We start from the raw sequence: 24,207 nt of genomic DNA on the forward strand, positions 1-24,207 counted from the left end.
AAAAAAATAAAATAAAAATAAAATAAATCAACCTGAGGCTCAAGATCATAGCCATCAAGAGCATAGCCACATTCGCCCAGCCCGTGGCGATGCATCGGAAATCCCAATATGGTCTCAGGAGAGAACGACATCGTGATCAACTCTAACCCCACTCCACAACTCACGGTTGAGTTGCCGAACCATTTTTTCCGTGCAACTGCTAAGTCAGTTTTTTGCCGTTAAAAATGATTCCGCAACTATTCTCCCCTTCCGACTGACCAAAAATTCGCTTCAGCACTTGGATGACATTGCTGCGGAATAGCAAGAACCGCTTCATTGACAAATCAAGCTTAGTTGTATGGAAAAGGATTCACAAGGGCTCAATCGAAATCAATTTTAAAAAGAAAAAATAAAAAAATAAAAACCATTACATGGCTGGAGGAGTGGAGGTCAGATTTTGTTTTCTTGTGAACTTTTTGAGGTCTGGAAAATACGTCGTTGAGGTGCAGAAACTACACATATAGCTTTACATCTATGCTGTAGAGACCACAATTAGTGTACAACTCTTGCATAATCCAACCACTGAATATTTCTTCTCAATATGTTTTTATTGGACTTAACAGGTAAACTCATTCCCTACAGTTAGAGGGTTTACTGCTATAGGAACTGGAGGTGATGATTTTGTGCAAGCTATGGTCATTGCTGTTGAATCAGTACTTCAACAACCAGTTCCTGAGGTACATGTTATGTGTGAAACTATCTCTTGGTGAAGTTCTTTTAGAGATTCATGAATTAATTCTTCAATGTGAATAGGTGATAAAATTTGATGGGACAATTTTCTGCAAGTTGAGTCACTTGAGTTTCAGATGTTAATGATTATCCTGTTAGACCTTTGTATTTTCGTTGGGTGATTGGACACTTCCTTCTGGGTACAAAATTGCTCCAGATCATTTTGTTTTAGAAGATAGAAGTGAGGAGATATATGTATTCAGTATGTGCTGTTCTTCATAGTGCTCCACCCATTATCATTTATTGTTTGCAAACTTGTTTAAGATTGAGAGATTTAAAGAGAAAATTATGTTTTGTGGAAGTATTTGTAATTTGGTAAATCTGTATTTTGATATCTGAAATTTGAAAAGCAGTCTTGAATGGGGAGAAAACAGGCCTGATAAGTTCATCATGTATTATTGTAAAATAATGGAATAATGTAACTCCTCTCTGCAATCTTTTTGAGATATCTGACCCTTGTCCATTTGAAAGTCGCAGTGTCAGAATGTGTTTTGTATAGAGGGGGATGCTTCCCACTTCTCTCTCAGCATTTTGCTGAAAATTGTTATGTGCATGCATCAAGGGGAATCTTATTCTCGTGCAGATCCATGAATACACTCTTGATACCTTGTCTGCAGCTGGACTCTGTTGAATTGCTGAATATGCTTTTGGTTAAAATTGGCTTCTGTGTCTTGCAACAGGGCCATGTTAGGCAGAAATTATCTTCAAGGGGCAAATATGTTTCTGTGAACATTGGACCCGTTAAAGTTGTATCTAGCGAGCAGGTCTCTCTCTCTCTCTCTCTCTCTCAAATGTTTTCCTTTCTTGAAAACTAAGCTAGGGCTGAGAGACCAAACTCCCTTTGATTGATCTAGTTCCACGTTGAATCTGGTAAGGGTGATGAGCTTCATCGGGTATTTCATGATTTTATCTTTTCCATTTCTGACTCTTAAAATCATCAGAGTTGAAACCACCCCTATTTTCAAAATTGATGCCAAATGAGCTGATAACTCTTAGCATCTATCACACATAGGATGAGAAAGCTGAATCTCTTTTATTAGATGCCTGGTTAAGATAATTGTACTTTCCAGCAGGCCCATTTTGGAACTTGAGAATCCAAACACCTGTTATTTTTAGGAAGATGCTTCATAAATTTGGATAAGATGACTTCAGCAGTAATCCAACTACACTTTCTATTTTTCCTTCTTGTTGAAACTCCACGTAACACCACGTACTTGGGGTCGTGGTTTCAACTCTTATGTTTGTTGGAGTTGGATATGGGAGCAATGCCCATGAATCATGATGATGTTCATCATCACATAGTTCAATGTAAACTGGACAGAGCCCTGGCAGTTTGCATTCTCAAGGTCGAAACTGTGAGCCTGAAGGGGAAAAATGGTGAAGACTTATATATATATATATATATATATATGTTTTTCGGAATCATTCAATTAGATGTTGCTTATTCATTAGGCATTTAAATAGAGATGGCAGTTTCTGAATTGGACTGTGAACTAAATGCAAGGAAGAGGATTTACTTTCATGATTTTCTTGTTGGTGGTGTGATATGGCATCTTGACCTCAATGGGCCATACATGTTTGGTTATTTAGGTTCATGCTTTGATATAATATCTGAAATTACAGAAATTAAATGACAATCTGCACTGTAAATTGTGTTCGACTTAGAAACAGCATATGCTACAAGTAGAAATAATAGCACCAAAATAATACCTTGGCTTTGTAGTAGAAGGGGAGAAAAGGGGTGGGGGGAATAGGTGACTGGGTTATTGCTGGGTTGAGAATTTGTAAATTGGTTTGGTTTGGGTTTGTTTAATGAGGTTCTTGTTCAGGTATTCTGTATTTCTGATGGACCACCATGGTTGTAATTGTGTTTTTTTCAGGTCCAAGCTGTATACAATGCTATGAGAAGAGATGACCGGATGAAATATTTTTTGTAGACTGGGTGGGTGGGTGTATGTAAGTTCTTATATTATTTGTACAGAAAGCAAATGAACAAGGGCGATGGTAGATCCCCCTTTAATTTTGATCTTGCAATGTGTAATGCTTTGTTCTGTTCCTTTAATGGTAGTTAATCCATAGATTCATTAAAAAAAATTCAAGCTTGATCACATCCAAAGTCTTTGTTACGATTGTCCATCCCTTCATTGACTGATCCATCTCTCTCTCTCTCTCTCTCACACACACACACACACACACGAGATCAAGTTTTTCTTTAAACTCGAGACCTCCTGGTGAGTACGACTTATTGTCACACAACTTCTTGTTAATTTATGACTTCTTAATTGTGAGGTGTTGATTTTTACGGAGTTATCCCCTTGGAGGATAGGGTTTCAGAACATGGTACTATTTGATGTTGATACCATGTTTTGGCTGATATGAGTAATGGGTTTTTTTTTAATAGCAAAATCATGGATTTAACCCGATACCATTATCACCTTGGTTTAAACCCCCATGCAATGTGGGGGAGTTATTATACTCTCTAGTGAGTACAGCGGTGCTATGAGCATCGGATGGCTGAGAGCATTAGGACATGTATCTCGAGGTCTTCTTGACTATGCAATGCTCATCACACCATCGCACTCACTACAAAAAATGTTTTTGCAACATGGGCTGATCATTAAATTCACTATTTGCCAAATGCATGGGCTTTAAATCAATGTATGATAATGGTTTGGGTTAAAACCCATGTCTTTTCATACCACTGCCAACAAATTAATAATAGGATATTCAATCATTAATAGGAGACTTTAGCAAATGGGTGTATGGTTTTCAGTGAAAATCATGGATCGATACGGTGAGGGAAAATCGTTTGACTTGGGTCGATACGTATTGGTTTAATTTGTTTGCATCCGTACCAAGAAGTTGATTGCATAAGCTCTACTAAAAATTTTATGGGTAAACATCTCTCCTCCCTTGATTAAAGCGAAATATCAATTTGACCCCACCAAATTTCTAAAAATATCACTACTCTCCCGTATAATAAAAAAAAAAAAATACTATTTAACAATCGCCAACCGTTAGATTTGGTTGTTAAATCAATTTAATTTTTTTTTATAATACCCATAATACCTCTTATATGTGTAATATCAAAGCTACCCTTATCTTAAGTGAAAGCCCACCTCATCAAACGAAAACCATTTTCTTTCCCACTCTCTTTCCCCCTTTCTCTCTCCGAAAAATTCGCTGAAACCGTCAGGAGCCCTAAGCACCGCTCCACCCTCTCCCTTACCTCGCACGCCACCGTGTTGGCCGCCTTCCGCCCTAAACATTCTTCCACTCGGACTTGCCCTCCACCGTCCTGAGCCATGGTAGCGTCGAGTGAGTCAAACAGAGCACCGTAGTACCCTCAGGCCTCTGCCACCCGTGCACCAAAAGATGCTGTGGTGGCATTCATCTTCTGCTCCACTAGCGTCACCACCCGAGGGCACAATCCCTTCACCACTCTCAACAATTGGTCCCTAGGGTTCTCCGTTGGCACACTCTCGTCTGGCATTCTGTACAGCCTGAATGCAAAATTCACCGCCAGCGCCTCGTCGGCGTCGCTGTCCAACGCGTTTCTGTCCAGATCAGCCATTTTCCGACTCACGGCGTTGAATTTAAGGTTGACACCCACTCGCTCCGCTAGCTTTTTCAGCCATTCACCCCCCACTCTTAACCCATCCTCGTTGTAGTTGTTGCTGCCTGGTTCAACGACGGCGGTGATCTTGACGACAGTGGGCTTGCCCAATTGTCGTTCGGCAAGAGCATGGATGAGGGTCATGTATTGTCTTCCCTGTCGTAGGGCAAGAAACCAAGAAACCATCTCCTCCAGGGGAAAGAAGAGTCTTCAGAGAGAGGCAACCGAATACGCTTCCCGGAATCGAATGAACTTCGTGTTCGTTCGATAATGGAGGAGCGGCAACTGAATGATAAACCAAACCCTAACCCTAAGAATTATTACAATAACAATGATGAGGAGGAGAAGAAGAAGAGAAAGCAGAAGCAGGAGTTCGAATTCTGCAAGGTCTGTAATCTCAACCACGACAAAGGCCGACGCCATAATTACTTCCCTAACCATATCAAAGCTCTTTCTTCATTTCTCTCTCGATTCCTTAAAAAGATGTCCGACGTCAGATTCTTCCTCAAAAATCCTCTTCTCCTTCGAACCGAACATGCTGGACGTAATCGACTCTGGTGCGTTTTCTGCGATTGTGACGTCCAAGAACTCGGTAGTTCATTCGCTTGGTAATTTTTCCTTTCATTATTCGAAGTTACATAGCTTATTCTCGTTTCTATCATCATTGCTCTCAGGAATTCATGTTTTATTTTGAGAAGTTTTGTTTTCTTAAATGTTCTTACACCTGTTCATTACTTTTATCAGTAGCAATGCGATTATTCATCTTGCCAGCTCCGAGCACTTGAAGAATTTAAAGCATTTCTTATGGAAGTATGGTGGGGAAATGGATCGAGTCGATGCCTTCAGGATTTCTGAGGCCGATCTTCTTAAGGTAGTTAATTAAAGAAGGCTGAGCATATTTTCCGATTTTTTACTTTACGTCCAATGCTGTTTATGGTCCTCGTGATATTCTCTGGTAATTCTATATATGCGGTAACCATGGGAGGGATACGTTGCGTTCAAATTGGTGGTATCTGTGATTATTTATGTCTTTACCTTTAGTTTAGCTGATTGTACTGATCGGATGCATGGTATTGTCAGAAGAATAATGCAAGACGATGGAAAGTGATACAAAATCCAAGGATAAGCATGAAGATGTCATTTGTTTAGAAGCTTTACTAGATACTCCATTCGACATTAACCAAACTTTGCTCCCTAGTGAATGGATTAATTTGATAGACATGGTCATGGTTGTGTTATGCTTAATTTCAGGAGGCTTTATTTGTTCTCATCTTGTTTGGGTTATTCCTCAACTAAACTCAACCAAATCATATCCCAACACTCGATGAAACTTGTTTTTCTATTCTACTCCATTTGAAGTCACACTTGTAAACCCAAAACCATCCATATCTTCTCTCACCACTCATCCCCAGGTCATTTTCGGATTACCCCTTGTATTCTTAGCTCCTCTAATCTGCACCATGTCACACCTTAACTGCACTCAGGGACCGCATTTGGTTGTGTAGTGAAGTTTGTTTGGGATTTGCATCTTTTTTGTTTTGGTAACTGGTAAGTTCTATCTTCCTGGTTCCTAGTTGAAGTTACTGAGGCTCAACGACCATCAGTCTTACAGCCAAGCTAGCAACCATATTTGCACAGAAAGTGTGTTCTTCATTAAATCCTCAGGATCACCAATCTACCAAACATTCCATTTGTTAAAATTCTGAAGTTGACCAACACTAACCCTAGAAAATATAATTCTTTAAATCATTTTGATTTTCTACATCAATATGACTTTGCCCCATCTTGCTGCCTAAAACCTCTGAAATAATGCTCTGTTGCAGCTGAAGCCAAATCACATGACTATGACAGAATATCGCCTATTTATGGAGACTCCCAGCTGTGAATCTATTCTCATTATAAATTAAATAAATGCAGGATTTGCTACCTCCACACTGGACCCTTGTCTTTCCTATATCTTGAATTTCGAGGCTTTTAGTATCTGTGCTTCTGGGGCTTTTATATTTTTTCTGTATGCTCTCTTTACATAATGCCGGTACATTTGGTCCTATATGCTCCCCAAGCTGATCTTTCATTGTTCTATGTTTGTCATTATATTCTTTTAATGGTTTCCTGTTTTTCTGTTCACTATGTTTTGGCCTGATTGCTGTAGCATTTGGTGATTTTCTATCAAAGAACCGTGCATTCACTTTGGTTTCTGCATACGTAAATTTGTTGGAAGCTTCTTGTCTATGTAGGGTTATTCACTATCTCTTCCTGTTTTCATATTTGCTGCTGTACAAAATATTTAACAGTGATTGTTTATCTGTGACTGCAGTGGGAGAAAAGGTGTGAATCATTGAAGAGTTTAGCTGCATCACCAAATGAAGGATTTTATGAACTGTCTAATGATATCCAAAATAAACTTTGCTCTGAAAATATGCATAATTTTGAGAAAAATTCTGTTGTCTCTTTTAAATCAAGTTTTTCAAACAGTGTTCTACCTTTACAATGTTCTACGGATGAGAGATGCCACATTTTTCATCCAGAAATCACTAAAGTTGCTCACACACTGCAACATGATTGTACTTCTTTGCCTGTGGACATGCAAGGTAGGATGCATTCTCAGGGTATGCATGTCACAAAAAGTATGACAATGGATTTGAAAGGTATGCACAATTTAACTTTTCCTTCATCGATTAAGTTATACTGTTTTAAGTTTTTAATGGAGGGTCTTTCATGGAATGACATTGGCTCTAATAGTTTAGTGATTTCATCCTGTACACATGACCTAGCTAACGGGGACAGCCAACATTCCCTCGTTCACAATAGTCGTGGAAGCTCAGTTGGTTGGTCTTCAAGTAATGGAGGGGTAAGCTCGCTTATAAACATGATGTTTCTCGGTGAATTATGTCTCTCTCTCTCTCTCTCTCTCTCTTTTGCTCGTCTCTCTTTTCTTTTTTTTTTTTTTTTTTTTTTTTTTTTTTTTTTTTTGAATTTTTTCTTTCCTTTTCTTTTCTTTTCTTTTCTTTTCTTGGCTTCCAAACAGTCTTAAATTTTGTCTAGTATGAAGTGTTATGACTATTTCCCAAGTTTGAGCTGTTCGATTAACAACATAGTCTGATTAATAACAAGTATAGAATTTCATAACGCTAAGTACTTCACTTTCAAATGATGTAAGTTACCTGGCTCACCTTTACCCTAGGGATTGCAATATTTCCTAGAAGTTTATTTATTGAATTATTTATTCGAGTTCCTAACTCTTTTTGAATGTAAGGTGCCTCTGATTCATCTTCTAGGTGCACCAATCAACATCTGTTACAGCTTTGAATTTTGGAATATAAAGATCATACATCGTCAACAAATTATGCAAAAGAATTACTCTTCCCTTGTAATGTCAAAAGGGATTATGAGGTAGGCAGATTTAGGAAAGTGCTTTAGAAGACTTGATCTGTCTCAAAAGAAAAGATTAGGGTTCTCAGATTAACTGAGTGATATGACAGATGTCATAGTTTGTGGAGTCTTCATTATCAAATCATTTATTGAGATGTCTGTTGTTTAACCTTTAACAAAGAAAAAAAAAATTAAGTAAAATATTCAATTAAACCTTGTTGATTCGTAAGGAAAGTAATTCCCAACTCAAAGCATTAAGTATCAAGGTTATCCTTCTATAGAGGTTCAAATTTTCCTTAAGAGAATGACCCCGATTGCACATAGGTAGATTATTGCTTTGTGGTAGGACATCATTCCAATGACCCCAGCATATGGTAAGCAAGGTATCTCATGGCATAGGTAAATTTAATTTATCATTGTTCTAAGGATTTTTGTTCTCTCTTCCTAATCCTAGTCCAGAATTACCTCCATTAGTATTTCGCAAATTTCTGGAAGGGTTTGTACTAATTCCACATCAATTTGTTACACTGCATTTTGTCACTAGCAGATCTGGACCCGTATCTTTTATAATACCTTTATTTGTAGCGTCTCCTGTTGTTTATTTGACGGCATTTCTAACTTTTTTTTTTTTTCATTGAAGACGACATTTCTAACTCATTCATTGACTATTTTAGCCTTAAAATTTTAGTCGATAATGTTGTTTTAACATTACTCCTTGCCTTGCCCAGCTTCTTAGCTTCATTGACTTGAGTCAATTTAGTGCTGCGAAATGACACATGATTGTTCTATCACAGGCCCTCTACATTTTCAACCCCGGTTCATCAAGGATGCTTTCAGATGTTAGGGCACATATTGAGATATTGTCCTAAAGTCATTCTAGAATTCCCCTTAAATACATTTTTTTTTTTTTGGTGTGCGTGTGTGTCCCTTCCCGGATAACATTTCTTGCAACATCACCATAAAATGTCGGATTTAGGTTTTCTATATGGATATTCCTTTGAGAACATGACTTGCATTTCCCTGGTTCTTTGACTGGCTACCGTTTATGTTTATGTTCTTGTGCAGATTTTCAGTTTGATGAATTACTTCACACATCTTAAAAAGTAGGTTTTTTATTACTTAAGTAACTGACCACAGATATTCCAGGTTTATCAATTTGAAATCGTGGATAATGGAGGCAGCAGTAACCAGGGTATTCATCTATTTTGGTTTGATTTTTCTAAGATATTTTTCTTTGAAGATGTTGCCAGATATCTAATGGTTACGTCATTGGATTGTTGGAAGCATTCGACAAGCATTTGCAACGACGACCTATTTCTAGGCATCTGCATATTAGTTATTCTGCAGCATCTCTCTGCACTAGCATTGACATCAGATATATTCGTCTCATATTTTTTCTCTTTTTCATTGTGTTCAGTGGTGCAGAGTTTAACTCCAGTTTCTCAGTTACTTGCTGAAGAGACAAAAGGCAATGTCCATTCTGGAGCTCCTCCTCCCTGGTTTGAAGACAAGTATGAAGACAATCAGCTAAATGTTGAAGTAAACGCAGGGTTATGCACAAGTAGTTTTGCTTCTCCACTGGAAAAAATTGGTAAGACTCAAAAGTTGAACCCAAAACGAGTTGGAGCTGCTTGGGCAGAAAAAAGAAAGATTGAGCTGGAGAAGGAAAAAAGAGGGGAGATTGTCTCTGGTAACTGTGATACTGATTGGCTCCCTAATTTTGGTAGAGTTTGGCAGTCAGGAAGCAGGAAGGAATCCAGGAAAGAGTTTGAGAAGGAAAAACAGAAATTTCTCAAGGCTGATAGTCTAACCGAGACGACAACAAAGATACAACCTTACATTAGCAAACGATTGGTAATTGCCCACATTCTCATATGCTGTGCTAAGCTAGATCCTGCAGAATTTTATTGACAAGTTTTTGAGCATTACACATACATTTCAAATCTACTTTGTCTGAATGCAATCTCTTTGCAAAATTTTCATGCTTGCAAGTTCCATGCCTTCCCGTGTTCCACTATATTAAAGAACCTGGTTAATGCAGGAGTAGATTACAAGTAACTAACTCCGCAATTTATAATACCAAACAATACAAATAGGAGTAAGAAACAAAGAAATAATACCATCAAATAAATCCCCAAGGATACAATACCCATATAGGAGCAAAACCAGCCCAAGAGAAAGACCTATTATAGAGCTGGAGAGAGGAAGGTGCGGCCAGGTCTGTGGGAGTCCGATTGAGCTGTACTTTTGGGTGTAGATAGTCCCTAGGGAGGGCACAAAAACCCCCAAATATGAAGGGCTTCTGACGGCTGGTTTTGGAGTTACGCACTTTCTTGATTTTCAGACCTAAGGGAGAGAATGTGAAGAATTCTGCAGAAACATCAACTTGTCTTCTTCAGATAACCTTCAAGAGAAGATCGATTGATCTTCTTAGAGTATAGAACCAGTCCTCCAAAGGATCTGTAGATCAGATTTCAAACTTGGGTAGCAATGAGGGTCGATTGGCTTCAAGAACAAGAACTCTTTGGCTAGCTGATTGTGATTTTGAATGCTTTAATAGGTCTGAACTTCTAATAACAATAAACAAAAAATAAAAATAGAAAAAGAAGAATCGATGGAGGGTTGAGAAGGGTGAAAGAGAATAAAGGAATGGGTATCTCACCCCTTAGGTTTTGGGTATCACACCCCTCAAAGGTGGCATCTCACCTCTCAATAACAGTTTTTTTAGCTAAAGAGTAATCACTCAATAATTCATTTATTCAAATCTTCAATTATGAATACATAGGCTCCTCTATTTATAGAGGGCAAAATAGCAATCAAACTACTTAGGAGCTAGTTTCCCAATAGGACTAGACACTTCTACTACAACTAGGAGTTAGTTTCCCAATAGGACTAGACACTCCTACTACAACTAGGAATTCAAAATAGGACTAGGACTTGACTTTATGACTCCAACATGGAGTAAAACTAACTAACTAATAGTCCATATAGGACTTTACAACCGACCAATGGCCTAATGGGCCTTTATTAAATTAAATAACAACTATCTAAACTAATGTATTAAATCCCATTTTTCTACCTTCTACCCATATTTTAGGCCCATTAAAGTGGCCAATTTCAAAGAAAATCCATGGGATCAAAGGCCCAACACATATATAACACAACCCAAGGCTTATTTGTAATAAAATAAGCCCAAGTGACTTATCTACATCACTGGTAGTCTTGAGTCTAGGTTTAAGGTATCGGTACCCGTATCGGTCTATACAGATACAGATACATATAGGTTGAATCGGTCTGTATCTGTCTGATATGTCCGGTCTAAGCTACTTTAGCGGCTATTGTAATGGCTGAAAAATAATTTAAAAAATAATTTTTTAAATTTTTTAAAAAATGACCGATACATATCGGCTGATACGATACCCGATACTTTAAACCATGACTTGCTAGTTTTTTACCCGTGTTGGGTCATCATGGCTGATCCAATTGATACGCCCAATATTGTGACTGATACAGTCAACCATGCAGGTATTGATCGGGTATCAGCTACTGGCAATACTGATATTGTATAGGCCGATATCTCGATACCTGAATACATGCTCGAGTCTCAAAACTACTCTTGACATTTGATGAGTATCTAATGTTATCATCTTTGGTAGAATAGAAAAGATGACCAGAGAGCAGCACGATCTTCCTTGTTTGATAGTACTTTGGCTTTTAGCACAAGCTTATTTTTTAAGGCATCAACCACTTTATTACTTTCTTTATGGGTGGCCAATAATCACATCAAGATCAATGAGCAGGTTTTTAGTATCTCTGCATCTGTACTGTACAGTATATGCGATGTTGTTCTGCTGCTCTTCCTTACCGAAAATGAACTGACAATTTAGAATCTCTCTTACTGTCCCCTAAGATCAAGTCCCCAGGTATGTTGAAATTCACTTGTTGCAGGCTGCACCCTACTTCTGCAACTAAAACATCAGTTGCTTTTTGTCAGATTTTTTAGAAGCCTTTTTTTATTGTCTTTACTGTTGTAAATTGTAATCTAAAAGATACATGATTTATTTCTTCGAAAGGCCTACTTTTTACTTTCACTGAACTTTTTCTCTAGATTGCTAAAATTTGGCCTTAGCACATGTCTGTGGGTGGCACGAGGAAGTTTGCAATTTGCATGTGATAGTATTTCTCCTTTGCCTTTTTTCCATTCTGCAAACGTAGTGCATTTATAGCGTATAAAACTTAATGCTTTCTTTCGCCACTAACAAATGTACTTTCAGCATTCTTTTCCATCTCTGTTTTCTATTCTGCATTTTGATGATCTTGAACTTAATTTCTAATGATTTTGTATCGTCTTCTTGCACAGCGGAAGGACGCAGGTGAAAGTAACTTTCCCACGGACAAGTCATCTTGATCTCTCTCTGGAGTACCTCTTAAGCATTTCAATGACAAAATCATGTCCTTTGTGCATGTAAATTGATTGTTGATCAGGAGTAGATTAGATAATGTTTTAGTCGCTGTACAGTGCAAAAGTAAAATCAGTCAATAGAGCAGTTGTGTCCACTGTCTACATCTTGAAAACATGCCCGTTTCCACTTGGTCCATCGATCACAACCCCATGCTCGTTTGCAGGTTGAAGGTTGGAGTGGTTGTGGTTGAGGCGTGCAAGCAGGGTTTGCCTTTGCATGTTTGAGCAGCTTGTATGCTTCTCCGGCTATCCTACAATGCTTGGCTCTGTGGATGTCTCGCCTTTGTAATTTGTTGCTAATGCCCTGAGTCTTTTGGGTTGTCTTCAAAGAAAAATGGTAGCTCCGCCAGCATTAAGCGAGGAGAGGAGGAATTGGGTTTGGAACCAAGAATTCAAAACATGGAATTCCGATCCCAAAAAACCCTAGAATTGGCCCTCAGATTTGAAATTCCACGATTCCAAGCTTTTAGATCAAGAATTGGTCGTGTCAAATAGGTTAAAATCGGGAATTTTACTACGAGTTTCATTCCGAATCGGTGTAACAAAGATTAGGATGTTGTAAGGGAGGTTTTGCAGGGATGGCTGCAGCGGTGGAATCATGATGTGCAGGGTTTTAAATCCGGTATTGAGATCTATTGGGAGCAATCAGGATGGATTCCATACGGATTGCTGGCCAACCCGAACTCGATCCGATTTTTAAATCACTGAGATGGTGTGCCATGTGATCAAAATATGATACCAGAAGTTCAATCTCCATTTATCACGCACGCCACAGCCACGCTTGGATCCTTTTCGTCTTTCCCTTCTTTTAATAGACATAGTACAGATCACATCATAAGGTGATGAGTCCTAGGAAGAAAGGCAGATGGCCAATCATTGAGAAAGTACCACCGTTAACAAGGGATCTGCGTCTGACGTCTTTTTTTATTTTTTAATTAATCGATGCCCCTGGGCTCATCGTGCAACGTTCTGCTCTTGTTCCAATATATCTCTGCTGATTCCTTGGTTTCAATAGCCGGGTCCGGCTCGTCTCCTGATTACCCGTTGTCTAGGTCTTGTTTATAATTATTTAGACGAGCATCATATGTTCAAGTGAGGATGTAATGGTTCTCAATGTCTCACTTTTTGTGTTTCTGTTAACATTTTATTTGTCGTGCCTTTTTTCAAATATTAGATCTTTGCTTAGACACATGATGCTCACTCAAGCATTTATGAACCGACTTAGGTGATTCTTAATAACAGAACTCCTCATGATTTTTGGTGTCGGCATTAAATCCGCTGATTCGTGCCGATTTGGTAAGCCAGTTTAGATTGATATCAGATGGGTATTGATCATTACTATATTATATTCCGTTTTCTAAATCCCTCCTCTAGTCCACCTGAAATGCATTACTCACCTACCGCGAATGCATTGCATCATTTGATGATGACATGCATAGTACAAATAACAGGTATTGTTATATCCCATTCCAGTAAGGAATGGGAGAGAAGCGTAGAATCAGGGTTTGGAAGCTCAAATGGGTTCGGCCAATTCGGGTTGATCCAGATTAGAATTGGCGACCAGTTCCGATTCTGGCTGATCTATGATTTAAGGGTATTTTGTCGATTTCCACCGATTCAGTACCGATCTAGACCCCGAATCCTGTAATCTGTATTTGTATCTAAACTGAATACAGTAAGATCAGATAGGTAGTATATAACAGAACCCACAAGAAAATGTTGAACAGAGAAAATTTAAGAAAGATACTATAGGGAACTCTGAATCTTATGATTCTTTCCTGGAGCAATCTAGCAAAAGCGGGAGTTGGCAGCAACATCAGTAGAAGAATTAATTTGAGCAGCAGGAGGGATCTCAAAATGCCAGAGCCTGCCTACATGCTTGACCAGATACTTCTTACACAAAAACTCCTCGGCAAAGGTCTTCTCCACCTTCCGATCCACATCGTGGAGGAACACATGGGTCACACCAGGGCCTTTCCTGGCCCTGGCCATCACTGCCGCCGAGAAGATGGCTCCCATTCTACCAGGTGCTTCAGGGAAATAACCCCTAGGTGCGTCGATCATTATCAGATCCCATTCCGTCTCGTACACCTCTTCAGGTAGACCCGTGAGGGCTAGCCTACACTGGTGGTTCCCCCTGAGGTAAGCCCTGCCGGGGAGGCAATTGGGTTCGTAGCTGTAGGTGCTGAGCAGGTCATCAGCTTGGGAGAGCTGCGTGGTGTAGCGAACCATGTGGGCGTGGAGGGTGGGGGAGTCCTTGAGTACCGATTGGACCCATTTGGGATCCTCCTCCAAGAAGATCGTGGTACCACCTGGGTTGAAGGCGGACCACATGAGTGAGTCTTGGCCCAATCCGAAGACGAGGAAGTTGCAAGGAGAGAGAGACCTTAGTACCTCGAAAGTTACCTTGATCTCTTCTAACGATTGCTGTGGGACCACCGTCGATGTGGCGTAGTGGAGCACCGCTATTAGCTGCGTTGGGGTCGTCCGGTAATGGGTATCTGCAGGGTTATAGGAGACAGTGGTGGGGGTGCCACTGCTGATGCGCCTGTTGCGGAGGGAACATAGGATGGTGTCTTGGAGAGAGAGAGGAGAGGCGTTGCTGAAGAGGACGGAGATGAGAAGGGCAGCGGCGATAAGAGCCACAGAAGCAAGGGATAAGAAGAAGCAGGGCCTGTGTTTGTGCTTGTCGGGGACCAAGTAGTAGTGGAAGTAGCTTCGACTCTTAAGCATTGCAGCGCCACCAACTCTCTCTCTCTCTATCTCCTTCTCCCTTTCTCTGTCTTCCCAATGGTTGGATTGAGATTGCATCTGCATCTGCATGGGAATGGGAATGGATCTTCCTACCCAATTCCTCCTCCCCACCTAGCCTTTGTTCTTTTAAGATGTTCTTCTCTTTTGTGAGCTTTTCTTTGTGTCTCATATATATATATATATATCATCATCATCATCATCAAACCCTGGTAGTGTCTTTACCAAAAAAAAAAACCGGGTAATGTCAACCCGAACCGGTTGGATCGATTGGAATTGAATCAATTCCTTTCATTGGTTGTGTTTGGTTTGGAAATTTTATGAATCAACATAAAATTGAAACTAACAACATCAAATTGATAGAAGAAAAAAAAAATTGTTTTTAGCATTATTCTTTTACGACCGAGTTTCTCCACGTCCACACTCAAAGGGAGCAATCCTTGTCTATGACCATCATTATCATCGGATGCCCAATGAAAAAATTATCTTTGAATTTATCAATACATGGTGGGAGCTTATGGATATGACAAGAGTCTCATCTTATAGTCACATTATTAATTGGTAAAAGATTTTTCTCACTCAATTGTACTGGAAGAATTAATATTTTTGACCTAATCAGGTAAACTTTTGATGGTCCAATCGATCTAGAATTTCTTTAGAATCCTTCTCTAGATCACCCCTATTGTATACAAAATGGACACACATAGCAATTTCTTGGCACTAGAAAAAATAAATATTATTTTAGGAAATGAAAAAATCATAAAATAGGAGGTGCATTTTTCATTTTTGATTGGTGCTTTTGTTCCTATCCAATGCCTTGTGCGCGAACCGTGGACTTATCTTTTGTCATATTATTTTTTAAACAAATTAATATTTTAGAAAAGAAAATTATTACAAATATTTAGCTGATAGACGTGATATCCACTCAAAAAACTGAAATGAATGAGAATAGAAATTTTAGAACAAATGTGGGTTTATTTTTTGGTTGGTTTTTCCTTTTAGTGATACGGGTTTGGTCTTTTGAGTTGAAGTACAAGTAAAATTCTCCGGTAGTGCTAATATAATACTATAATGCAATGGAATACCCACCCGAATCCGGTGAAACGGGTCGGGTGGTGCTCTCTGGTCAGATGCTCTTGAGTCTGGTGAGTCTGGGTAGAGGGCCCCACTTATCCCGCAAAATCCGGGGATTGGATTTGGATTCCCAGTCGCATTTCCCACCACGTCTTTGACTCCTGATTATTTGAATGGGATCATTCTTTGCTGTCCATTTACATATTTGGATAGGTGGTCCCACTATGGTGACTCGGTCTCGGACTCTCCTCTGGGAATATAGGGAGTGTTCTTGACAATGGAGCCCCACCCGGCGGCCCCGGGTGTCTACTGTTTTCCCACTAAGTCAAGTCTCGTGTCTCTTGTGTCTCGGGCTCTCTCTTCGCCAATATTTTTTTTTGGTAAAATCTTCGCCAATTTTTTATTAATTAGAATGATGATGGCCTAGTCTTTTTCCCAGGTGTAGGATGGTCAGTAGACCATGTGGCCTCCATAAAATTTTAGGATTTAAAATTCTCATAAAATTCCTCATGGATGGGAAGGAAAAGGACATAGCCCATAGAAGAAGAAAAAACAGGAGCCTCATTTTGGTCACATCAAATGGAGTATACTTGGCGTATTAAGTAATATGCCAATACTATTGATTTTTTTTTTTTGTTAGAGACGGGTATCCCGGCTTTTGGCTTGACTAGTGTCGCGGGCTCATACTGACCTCACAACTTCATGGATAGGGTCATACTGGGGTTAGATGAGAACCACTCAACTTTCATTGAAAACAGTGAAGAACACTAAACACCCCGTGTGAGTGGCCCAAAGTGTACCTAGTGGGAGTTAAACTTAAGATGTTTGAGTTTATGGCTCATACCAAGTTCGTTGCTCACCAACTGTGCTATCCTCTTGGGTTACACTATTGATATGTTTGGCAGTTATCTATCTTAGAAAAAATATTGTTGGATGTGTTGTTTATATTATAAGTAAAGGTAAATGTATCTCATTATATGTTAATTATACGATGACAGGACAAGCTTTGAAGGGCAAGCAATAGATCGAGGATGGAGAGTAGAAGAGATCTGAAATGACTCCAAAGAAATGGAAGATTTTTAAGTTGCGAGGAGTACTAAATTGTGGCCTCGTGGAATGGAAGGAAAAGACCATAGTCCATAGAAGAAGAGAAATTCTACCAAAAAAAAACCAGAAGAAGAGAGAGAAAGGAGCCTCATTTTGGTCACATCAAACATCAAACGAAGAATTGGACTCCAAGTCCTTATGCCACCAAACCTAAATCTAACCCTAAATGGAGAACTACCTAAAATTGAATCCCAAGTTATAGAGTAAAAGGAAAGAAGAAAGCAACTTCTGTTTTGTGTCACTATATATGTACAAAGACTTCAAGGCACCAACACTTTGCCACTTGTTTCATATCCATATGATCAATTGTTAAAACTTCTAAGCCTTACTAAACTTTCTTGCTGACTATCCAAAAAGCACATAGAAAAAAAAAAAAAAAAAAAATCAATGGATCTGATCAAATGATTAGGCTAATCTTCAGCCACTGAAATGAAATTTACATCTAAGTTACCAAGTATTTGATGGGTTGGGCTAGAACTATACTTGGGCTTATAGGAAATTCAATTAATAACTAGGCCGAGGCTAAACCATGTACTTAATCATAAATTTGGGCTGACAGTTTGATGGGCCTTGAAGCTAACCAGATATCTTTATTTATTGTTGGAAAGTTTTTTTTTTTGCTATAATTTTATTTTTGCAAAGTTGATCTCTTGAAGTGGGATTCATCTTTGGCAAAAGTTCTCTAGCTTCCGAAGCACTGAACCCCACAATTGAGATAGTTCTGTGATCACACATATCCTTTTGATAGTTCTGTGATTATACATGCCCTTTTGCTTTCATAAATATCTTTTTTTCACACATAGAGAGAGTGGTGAAAACTCTCTTTTTAGTGGCCAATACTATGTTTTTTTGGTTTTCAAATTGTCATTGTAGCATAATGTTGGCTACTAGCGGAAGCATGGTTTTTGCTAAGTGGATAGGTTATCAAAAAGTTAATCTTAAACACGATTTAAAATAAAATGAAATTGGGATCTGAATTAGCCTCGGCGGATTATAATCCAAGCTATCAGTCCAAATTGGCTAGGGGCAAATTTGGTCAAATAACCAAAATTTCTTTTCATGCAAGAATGTGCTAAAGTGCTTGATAAAATTATGGAACTTACTGAAATATTGAAAACCTACATCTCTCATGCTTCCGCAATGAAATTTCATAAATATATTTGTAGGTGTGTTTTGTGGAAATTTTGGATATGGATTAAATGGTCAAATGACCAAAATATTCTTCCATGCAAGCATATGCAAAAGTGCATGAAAAATGGAGGGAAAATACCAAAGATTACTTAAAATGATGAAATTTGGCGTGATGGTGAATAAGGCCTATTTAAACCTATTTGTAAATAGGAAGTACAAACAAATCTTAAAAAAGTATTTCTAACTAGGGATCCCTAGATTGTGTGTGTGCGGATCGTTCTAACAAATATGAAGGGATTGAGTTATTTATCCAACTGCTTAGCATATGCTAGCGCCTCCCTATGTTTATCTCTCTCTTCTCACAATGGGGAGAATATGGATTGAGCTACTCTGTGGCGCAACACAGTGTTCGATGCGCATCCAATGGCAAGAAATGCCTTGGCATGGAGCCCAAGGTGGTCACACACAGCCCAAGGAGTTTCTAGGCGTTGGATGTACGCCGGACACTGTGTTATGCCACAGAGGAGCCAAATCCGAGAGATATGTCATTTCATAGAAGGGAGGAGAACACAGAGAGTGCTAACATACTCTACAAATCTTACTAGCATTCTTATCCCAAAAAAAAATAAATTGAGATTAATTTGATAGAGAAAACTCAGCTGGAATGTTCACCTCTCCATCCTAGGGTTCACAAGCCCTTTTTAGGGTTTTAATATGTTTCCCAACATACCCTCTTGATACCCCATGCACATTTGAATCTGCTACAGTGACTAAGATTGAAGGAAAACTTGGTCCATAATTTATTAGGAAGAGGGTTTTTGAGCAAGTGACATTGACGAGTGCATCAATAGAGTGTGATGGGGTGATTTCCTCTATAAGAGATAACATGAAAGTTTACCCTCCCCTATGGCGTAGACTTGATAACATAAAATAACGGATTCTTTGGATCGGGATTCTCTCTTGAGCGGTGATGGCCCATGTAGAGCCTTACTCTTTAAACCCAATTTATTGATCGGTTGGTTCGATTTGGTCTTGCAGGGTCTAAACAGGAATAGATTGATGCCGGTCCCTTGTGGTGCCTATTGATTCTTAATTTTTGAAGTGTTTTTGGCATCTTTTGCATTCATAGACTATATTAACATTCCGATTTTCATTCTCATGCATATGGTTGATAAATGAATGACGCATTTAGAACTGAACATGTTATATCTTAATTTCTATATGCATTGTTATATGTTGAAATCTCAAGAATGGATTTATCATGTGATGTTTATGATGCCGGTTTGTCGAACATGTGTGAGATTTATAGATTAGATGCCGTAGTCGGCTTGAAAAAAAATGCATTTGTACACCATGAAATGGGATACAGAGGTACTATACAGTTGTTCTATCTCATGTAGGAGTATGTGGTTAGGATATCATAATCCCTCGTGCTATGACCCTTCCCAATAGGGTTTTACGTGTTGGGTTATCACTGGGGGGAAACATCGATCGTGAACTGTCGGATGAGATTGAGCCGGTACCCGAGATGATTTGCACACATAAGTCGTGCCTTTGCACATATCACAAGGCCATGTATGAGTAGGAACTGTATATTATCGTATTTAAATGATAGGAACTTGATCCACAACACGTGACGAGAGTGAAGTATATGTTATGACTCAATTTTCTTCCAAAATACAGTAAGATTGGCTTGTTTGGCCAACTAGTGGGTGTCACTGATAGGTGCGAGACCCACCAGTGTGACCCACCTATTGGGGTATTGTGGACCCCAGCATGCCCGACTTAGATGGGCACGTGTGTCTTGGCCTCCTCATCGTAATGAGGTCTTATATGCCTGATGATGTCGGCTACCTTGCTCGGAAACGTGGTCTAATGCGATTCGGTCCATAAATAGATAAAACCAAACGAACCTTAGAAGATATTTATAACACTATGGTATAAATAGCCTTTATAACTCTCTCTCTCTCATTGATGGGTTTTTAGCAAAGTGGGAGAGAGGAGTAAAGAAGAGGGAAAAAATAGGAAGAAGGAGAGAAGGAAGGGGAAAGAGGCTCACCCCTTGGATTTTGGAGCCGCACCTCGCCTTTCTATCGTCAGAATAGTATCTGGTGACTTGAGATCTTCATTTTGAAGTAACACCATAAACCTTGAGATTTGATGAAACCCTCTTTGTATATATTTGAATCTAAAGTATAATGAAGCCATTGTATAATTTCCTTGAAGTATTTGAGGAGGGAAATAAAGATTTGATGATTATTGAAGTGACATTTGAGTTTGGAAAGAGGATTCCAAGATTTGAGGTTTTTCTAAGTAAATGTATGATTTCTTCCCCCAAATCTTATTGTTGTTTTAGATCCATGGTACAATCAAGTAGATGAAACTTAGAATCTGTAAGAAATGATGTGGGAATCACCCTATTGAGGTTTCAAGAGTTAGAATGGAAGAAAGAAGGAAAACAACAAAATATGAGAGAACCGACGAGTAAGACCGGCGGGTGCCTGACCCACCAGTCACACCTACCCTCTCGGGTTCTACTGGCGGGTAGGACCGACGGGTGCCTGACCCACCGGTATGACCGACCAGTCATTCCTGCACCTCTGGTTCTACCACCGGGTAAGACCGACGGGTTCCTGACCCGCCTGTATGAACTGTCGATGTAGGCAAACTCCACAGGTGGGTTCTCCTACCTACTTGTATGACTCTCTTGTAGCTCAAATGAGCTCCGATTGAACTCAAACTCGTCGACAACCTTCTTCACACTATTATATGCGTCATGTCTATATCTTACGTTGGTTATAGTCTCGATTTGGACACATTTCTAAACCCTTTATCTATGATAGGTTTCGAGAAACTCATCTTCTCACTCTGGATCTTACCTGTACCGCGAGTGCTAATTCTTCCACAAGAATAGGTAAGTGGGGAGAGGACTTTGATTCTTAATTTTTGAAGTGTTTTTGACATCTTTTGCATTCATAGACTATATTAACATTCCGATTTTCATTCTCATGCATATGGTTGATAAATGAATGACGCATTTAGAACTGAACATGTTATATCTTAATTTCTATATGCATTGTTATATGTTGAAATCTCAATAATGGATTTATCATGTGATGTTTATGATGCCGGTTTATCGAACATGTGTGGGATTTATAGATTAGATGCCGTAGTCGGCTTGAAAACAAATGCATTTGTACACCATGGAATGGGATACGGAGGTACTATACAGTTGTACTATCTCATGTAGGAGTATGTGGCTAGGATATCATAATCCCTCATGCTATGACCCTTCCCAACAGGGTTTTACGTGTTGGGTTATCACTGGGGGAAAACATCGATCGTGAACTGTCGTGGTGGTTAGAAGTACGCCTGGCTGATCATTAGGACAATTGAAAACCTTAATAATATATTTAGAGGGTCGATCGTGTTGCTTTTAATTTCTGCTGTGGTTTGACCACGATTTACATTTCTACTGTGGTTCGGCCATAATTTACTTTTTCGAGTGCTCACGGTGGGCTTTTTCCGACAACCCTATGGGTGTATCGTGGGATGGAGAACGCGTATTGAACCTGGGGCATATGCGCACTGTGGTTGTGAGTAGCACGTTACCTATGACCTAGAATGATTTGTTTAGGTGGACTAAGATTAAAATGAATCTAATGCATATAGTATCATTTGAATGTATTTGTTTGTGTGCGTTTTTCTTTTCATTTACTGAGCTAGTGAGCTCATTCCTCGTGTAGACACCTTTTTGGATGATTTTCCAGGATATTCTGTAGAGAAACTTGTAAAGGGTCCCACTGACGAAACCCCAGTGGGGGATTGGTGAGCTCCTGAAGAATTCGAACACGGGGTCGGCTGCCAGTGTAAGGGTTGTGTTGCAGGGCAACAGTGATAGATTCTATTGACTGTGCTCATTTTTATTCTCTTGGTATATTTCTCTTTTTGTGCTTTTGATATTTAAGTTGCTATTTCTTGTGTAAATGTCATAGCTATGGGCCCACATATAAATAATTTATGTATAACAATTTGGGTATCAAGAGTATATGGAAAATTATAAGTAATCATTTATGACAAGACTTCCGTTGTAGTATATTATCATATCCCATTGATCACTTATGGCTAGCTGTGTTGTGGTTACTGTATCAAATGATCCTAGTGTTTTGGGTTATCCGAAGGGAACTTGATCACTAGTCCGATTTTATGTGAATGGGGAGTGACAGGCCATGTCTTGCCCATAGCTACCTAGGCAGTCGACATGTATCCAAGCGTGATCTAATGGCTCCCAGTGTGACGCCTCTATTCTAGTTGGTAGAAGCACAACCATTGGATAACCGCTTGGACATATGTCAATCGCCCAGGTAGCTATGGGCAAGACCTGGGCAATCACCACTTAAGAGAGAAGCGGCGAGGTCTCGTCGAGATGACCCTGACTGGCCCTTATCCTGGTTTGCTATCAAGGGCCGGGTATATCCTAACCATGACCTTGCAAAATATGAAATAACAAAAAAAAAAAAAAATTCATAATAAAGAGGAAATAAAAAATACAAAGTCACAAATTAGTTGTCACGAGGAGAACATCCTTCATACCAAAAAAAAGAAAAAAAGAAAAAAAGAGAACATCCTAAAGCAAACATTCAAACAATACAAATAAATCCAACTATTATGATAAACAAAGAGGAGATCATCCTAAGAAAACAAATAATCCAAAAAATTTAAATTATTTGTCATGATAAACAAAGAGATCATCCTAATAAGGCAACGAATCCGAATATCTCAAAACCCTTGTCATATTAAACAAATTGGAGAACATTCTAATAAAACAAAAAATCCAAAGTCAATATCAAGGGCAAAATCTAGGGTCGGGTCAAGCCGATCCTCAGGGCCAAAATTTTCATGTCAATACTTGTTAAGGGTCAGGGCGGGCCAAGGGCAGGTTTGACAGCCCAAACTTGCACCCCAATGGGACTTTGGAGAATTTTAACATTTAGGTCCAAAAAATTTAATACAAAAATAATTAAATACAAAATAAAATTTATAATAAGGGGAAAAATTAAGACCTGACACATAAGTGCAGAAAATTACTGATTTACCCTATAAATTAAAAATTATATTCATACTGATGTTTTAGCACACGTTATCATTGATTCCACGTTGGTGCAAGAGCCACACGATTAGAAGGTGCTTTGAGAAAGCAAGCATGGAAGAGTAGTGTACCAATGAAATAATCTCATATATGGAAAGACAGCAAAATCATTTAATACAAGGAATATAGAGAAAAGGAGAGTGACAACTCACCCTTCCAGCCGGGAGGTAAGAGAACTAATTTCCTAATTAGTTAATAAATTCCAGAAGAAGAAAGTGATGAGCAGTAGGAAACCAAACAGTTGAGGGAGCGAGAGAAAATAACCAATAAAAATACCATATATATAGTAAACGCCTACTGGAATTCTGACAGCAACTCGAGAATTTCGGGTGTGAGATTTTTCCCAGCTCAGATTTGACTGATCCTATCCTATATAATTCCCATTGGAGTTTTTACTCTTTTAAATTACCCTCTTTCAACGGCTCCATTAACATCTTATAACTTCCCCTCTGCTCTCTTTCTTCTTCCAATTCCCTTCCGTCACAGCACAGGCGCTGCCCAGTGCCCTTCTCTCCATCAGACGAGGATTCAGGTAAAATTTCCCTTTCCCTCTCTTTCTCTCTCTCTTTGCTCTGTTAGATTCTTTTCTGTTCTTTTGTAGTTTTGTTCGTTGTGATTAAATTCCCCTTTTTGGGAAATTCTCCCGCTGTTGTTGTTTTCTTTCTTTCTGGGTGCCGTGAATAATTTTAATTTACTGAATTTCTATGTGGGTTTCGGTTTTCGTTATTTGGGTTTTTCTTTTTAATGCTGAAATCATGACAACCCTAAACCCCCACC

The 24,207-nt window shown here is 39.0% G+C and overlaps 3 protein-coding genes and 1 pseudogene across 5 annotated transcripts in view; 3 read left to right on the forward strand and 1 right to left on the reverse strand.

The window, feature by feature from the left end:
- Positions 1–2,876, forward strand: part of LOC122078091 — a 6,806-nt pseudogene extending 3,930 nt beyond the window's left edge.
- A 1,018-nt stretch (positions 2,877–3,894) lies between these two features.
- LOC122079659 (TITAN-like protein) lies at positions 3,895–12,313 on the forward strand. Of its 3 annotated transcripts, none has more exons than XM_042646310.1 (7): positions 3,896–4,992; positions 5,129–5,255; positions 6,702–7,032; positions 7,132–7,235; positions 8,903–8,948; positions 9,174–9,610; positions 12,117–12,313. In XM_042646310.1, exons 1-7 carry the CDS (start codon positions 4,655–4,657, stop codon positions 12,162–12,164), a joined length of 1,431 nt encoding a protein of 476 aa, XP_042502244.1. In that variant the 5' UTR covers positions 3,896–4,654; the 3' UTR covers positions 12,165–12,313. The 3 variants fall into 3 exon arrangements, with proteins under 3 accessions (XP_042502243.1, XP_042502244.1, XP_042502245.1); XM_042646311.1 differs by having other exon boundaries at positions 3,897–4,992; positions 7,159–7,235; XM_042646309.1 differs by having other exon boundaries at positions 3,895–4,992; positions 6,702–7,235.
- Positions 12,314–13,849: 1,536 nt separating this feature from the next.
- Positions 13,850–15,096, reverse strand: LOC122077775 (probable methyltransferase At1g27930). The gene has a single exon (XM_042643645.1). It carries the CDS (start codon positions 15,039–15,041, stop codon positions 14,007–14,009), a length of 1,035 nt encoding a protein of 344 aa, XP_042499579.1. The 5' UTR covers positions 15,042–15,096; the 3' UTR covers positions 13,850–14,006.
- Positions 15,097–23,602: 8,506 nt separating this feature from the next.
- The window catches only part of LOC122078611, a 5,605-nt gene continuing 5,000 nt past the window's right edge, over positions 23,603–24,207 (forward strand). The window contains exon 1 of the mRNA XM_042644669.1: positions 23,603–23,962. The gene's annotated coding sequence lies outside the window, so the exon portion shown is untranslated. The remainder of the gene's footprint in view (positions 23,963–24,207) is intronic.

This window comes from Macadamia integrifolia, chromosome 5, assembly GCF_013358625.1.
Source record: "Macadamia integrifolia cultivar HAES 741 chromosome 5, SCU_Mint_v3, whole genome shotgun sequence".
NCBI lineage: Eukaryota > Viridiplantae > Streptophyta > Magnoliopsida > Proteales > Proteaceae > Macadamia > Macadamia integrifolia.

Excerpts from the sequence above, each read along its gene's own strand:
- LOC122079659 (XM_042646309.1), top strand. The coding sequence starts at position 4,655 with ATGGAGGAGCGGCAACTGAATGATAAACCAAACCCTAACCCTAAGAAT. Across the intron at positions 4,993-5,128 it reads CTCGGTAGTTCATTCGCTTG|TAGCAATGCGATTATTCATC; the intron begins GTAATTTTTCCT and ends TACTTTTATCAG. Across the intron at positions 9,611-12,116 it reads CTTACATTAGCAAACGATTG|CGGAAGGACGCAGGTGAAAG; the intron begins GTAATTGCCCAC and ends CTTCTTGCACAG.
- LOC122077775 (XM_042643645.1), bottom strand. The coding sequence starts at position 15,041 with ATGCAGATGCAGATGCAATCTCAATCCAACCATTGGGAAGACAGAGAA.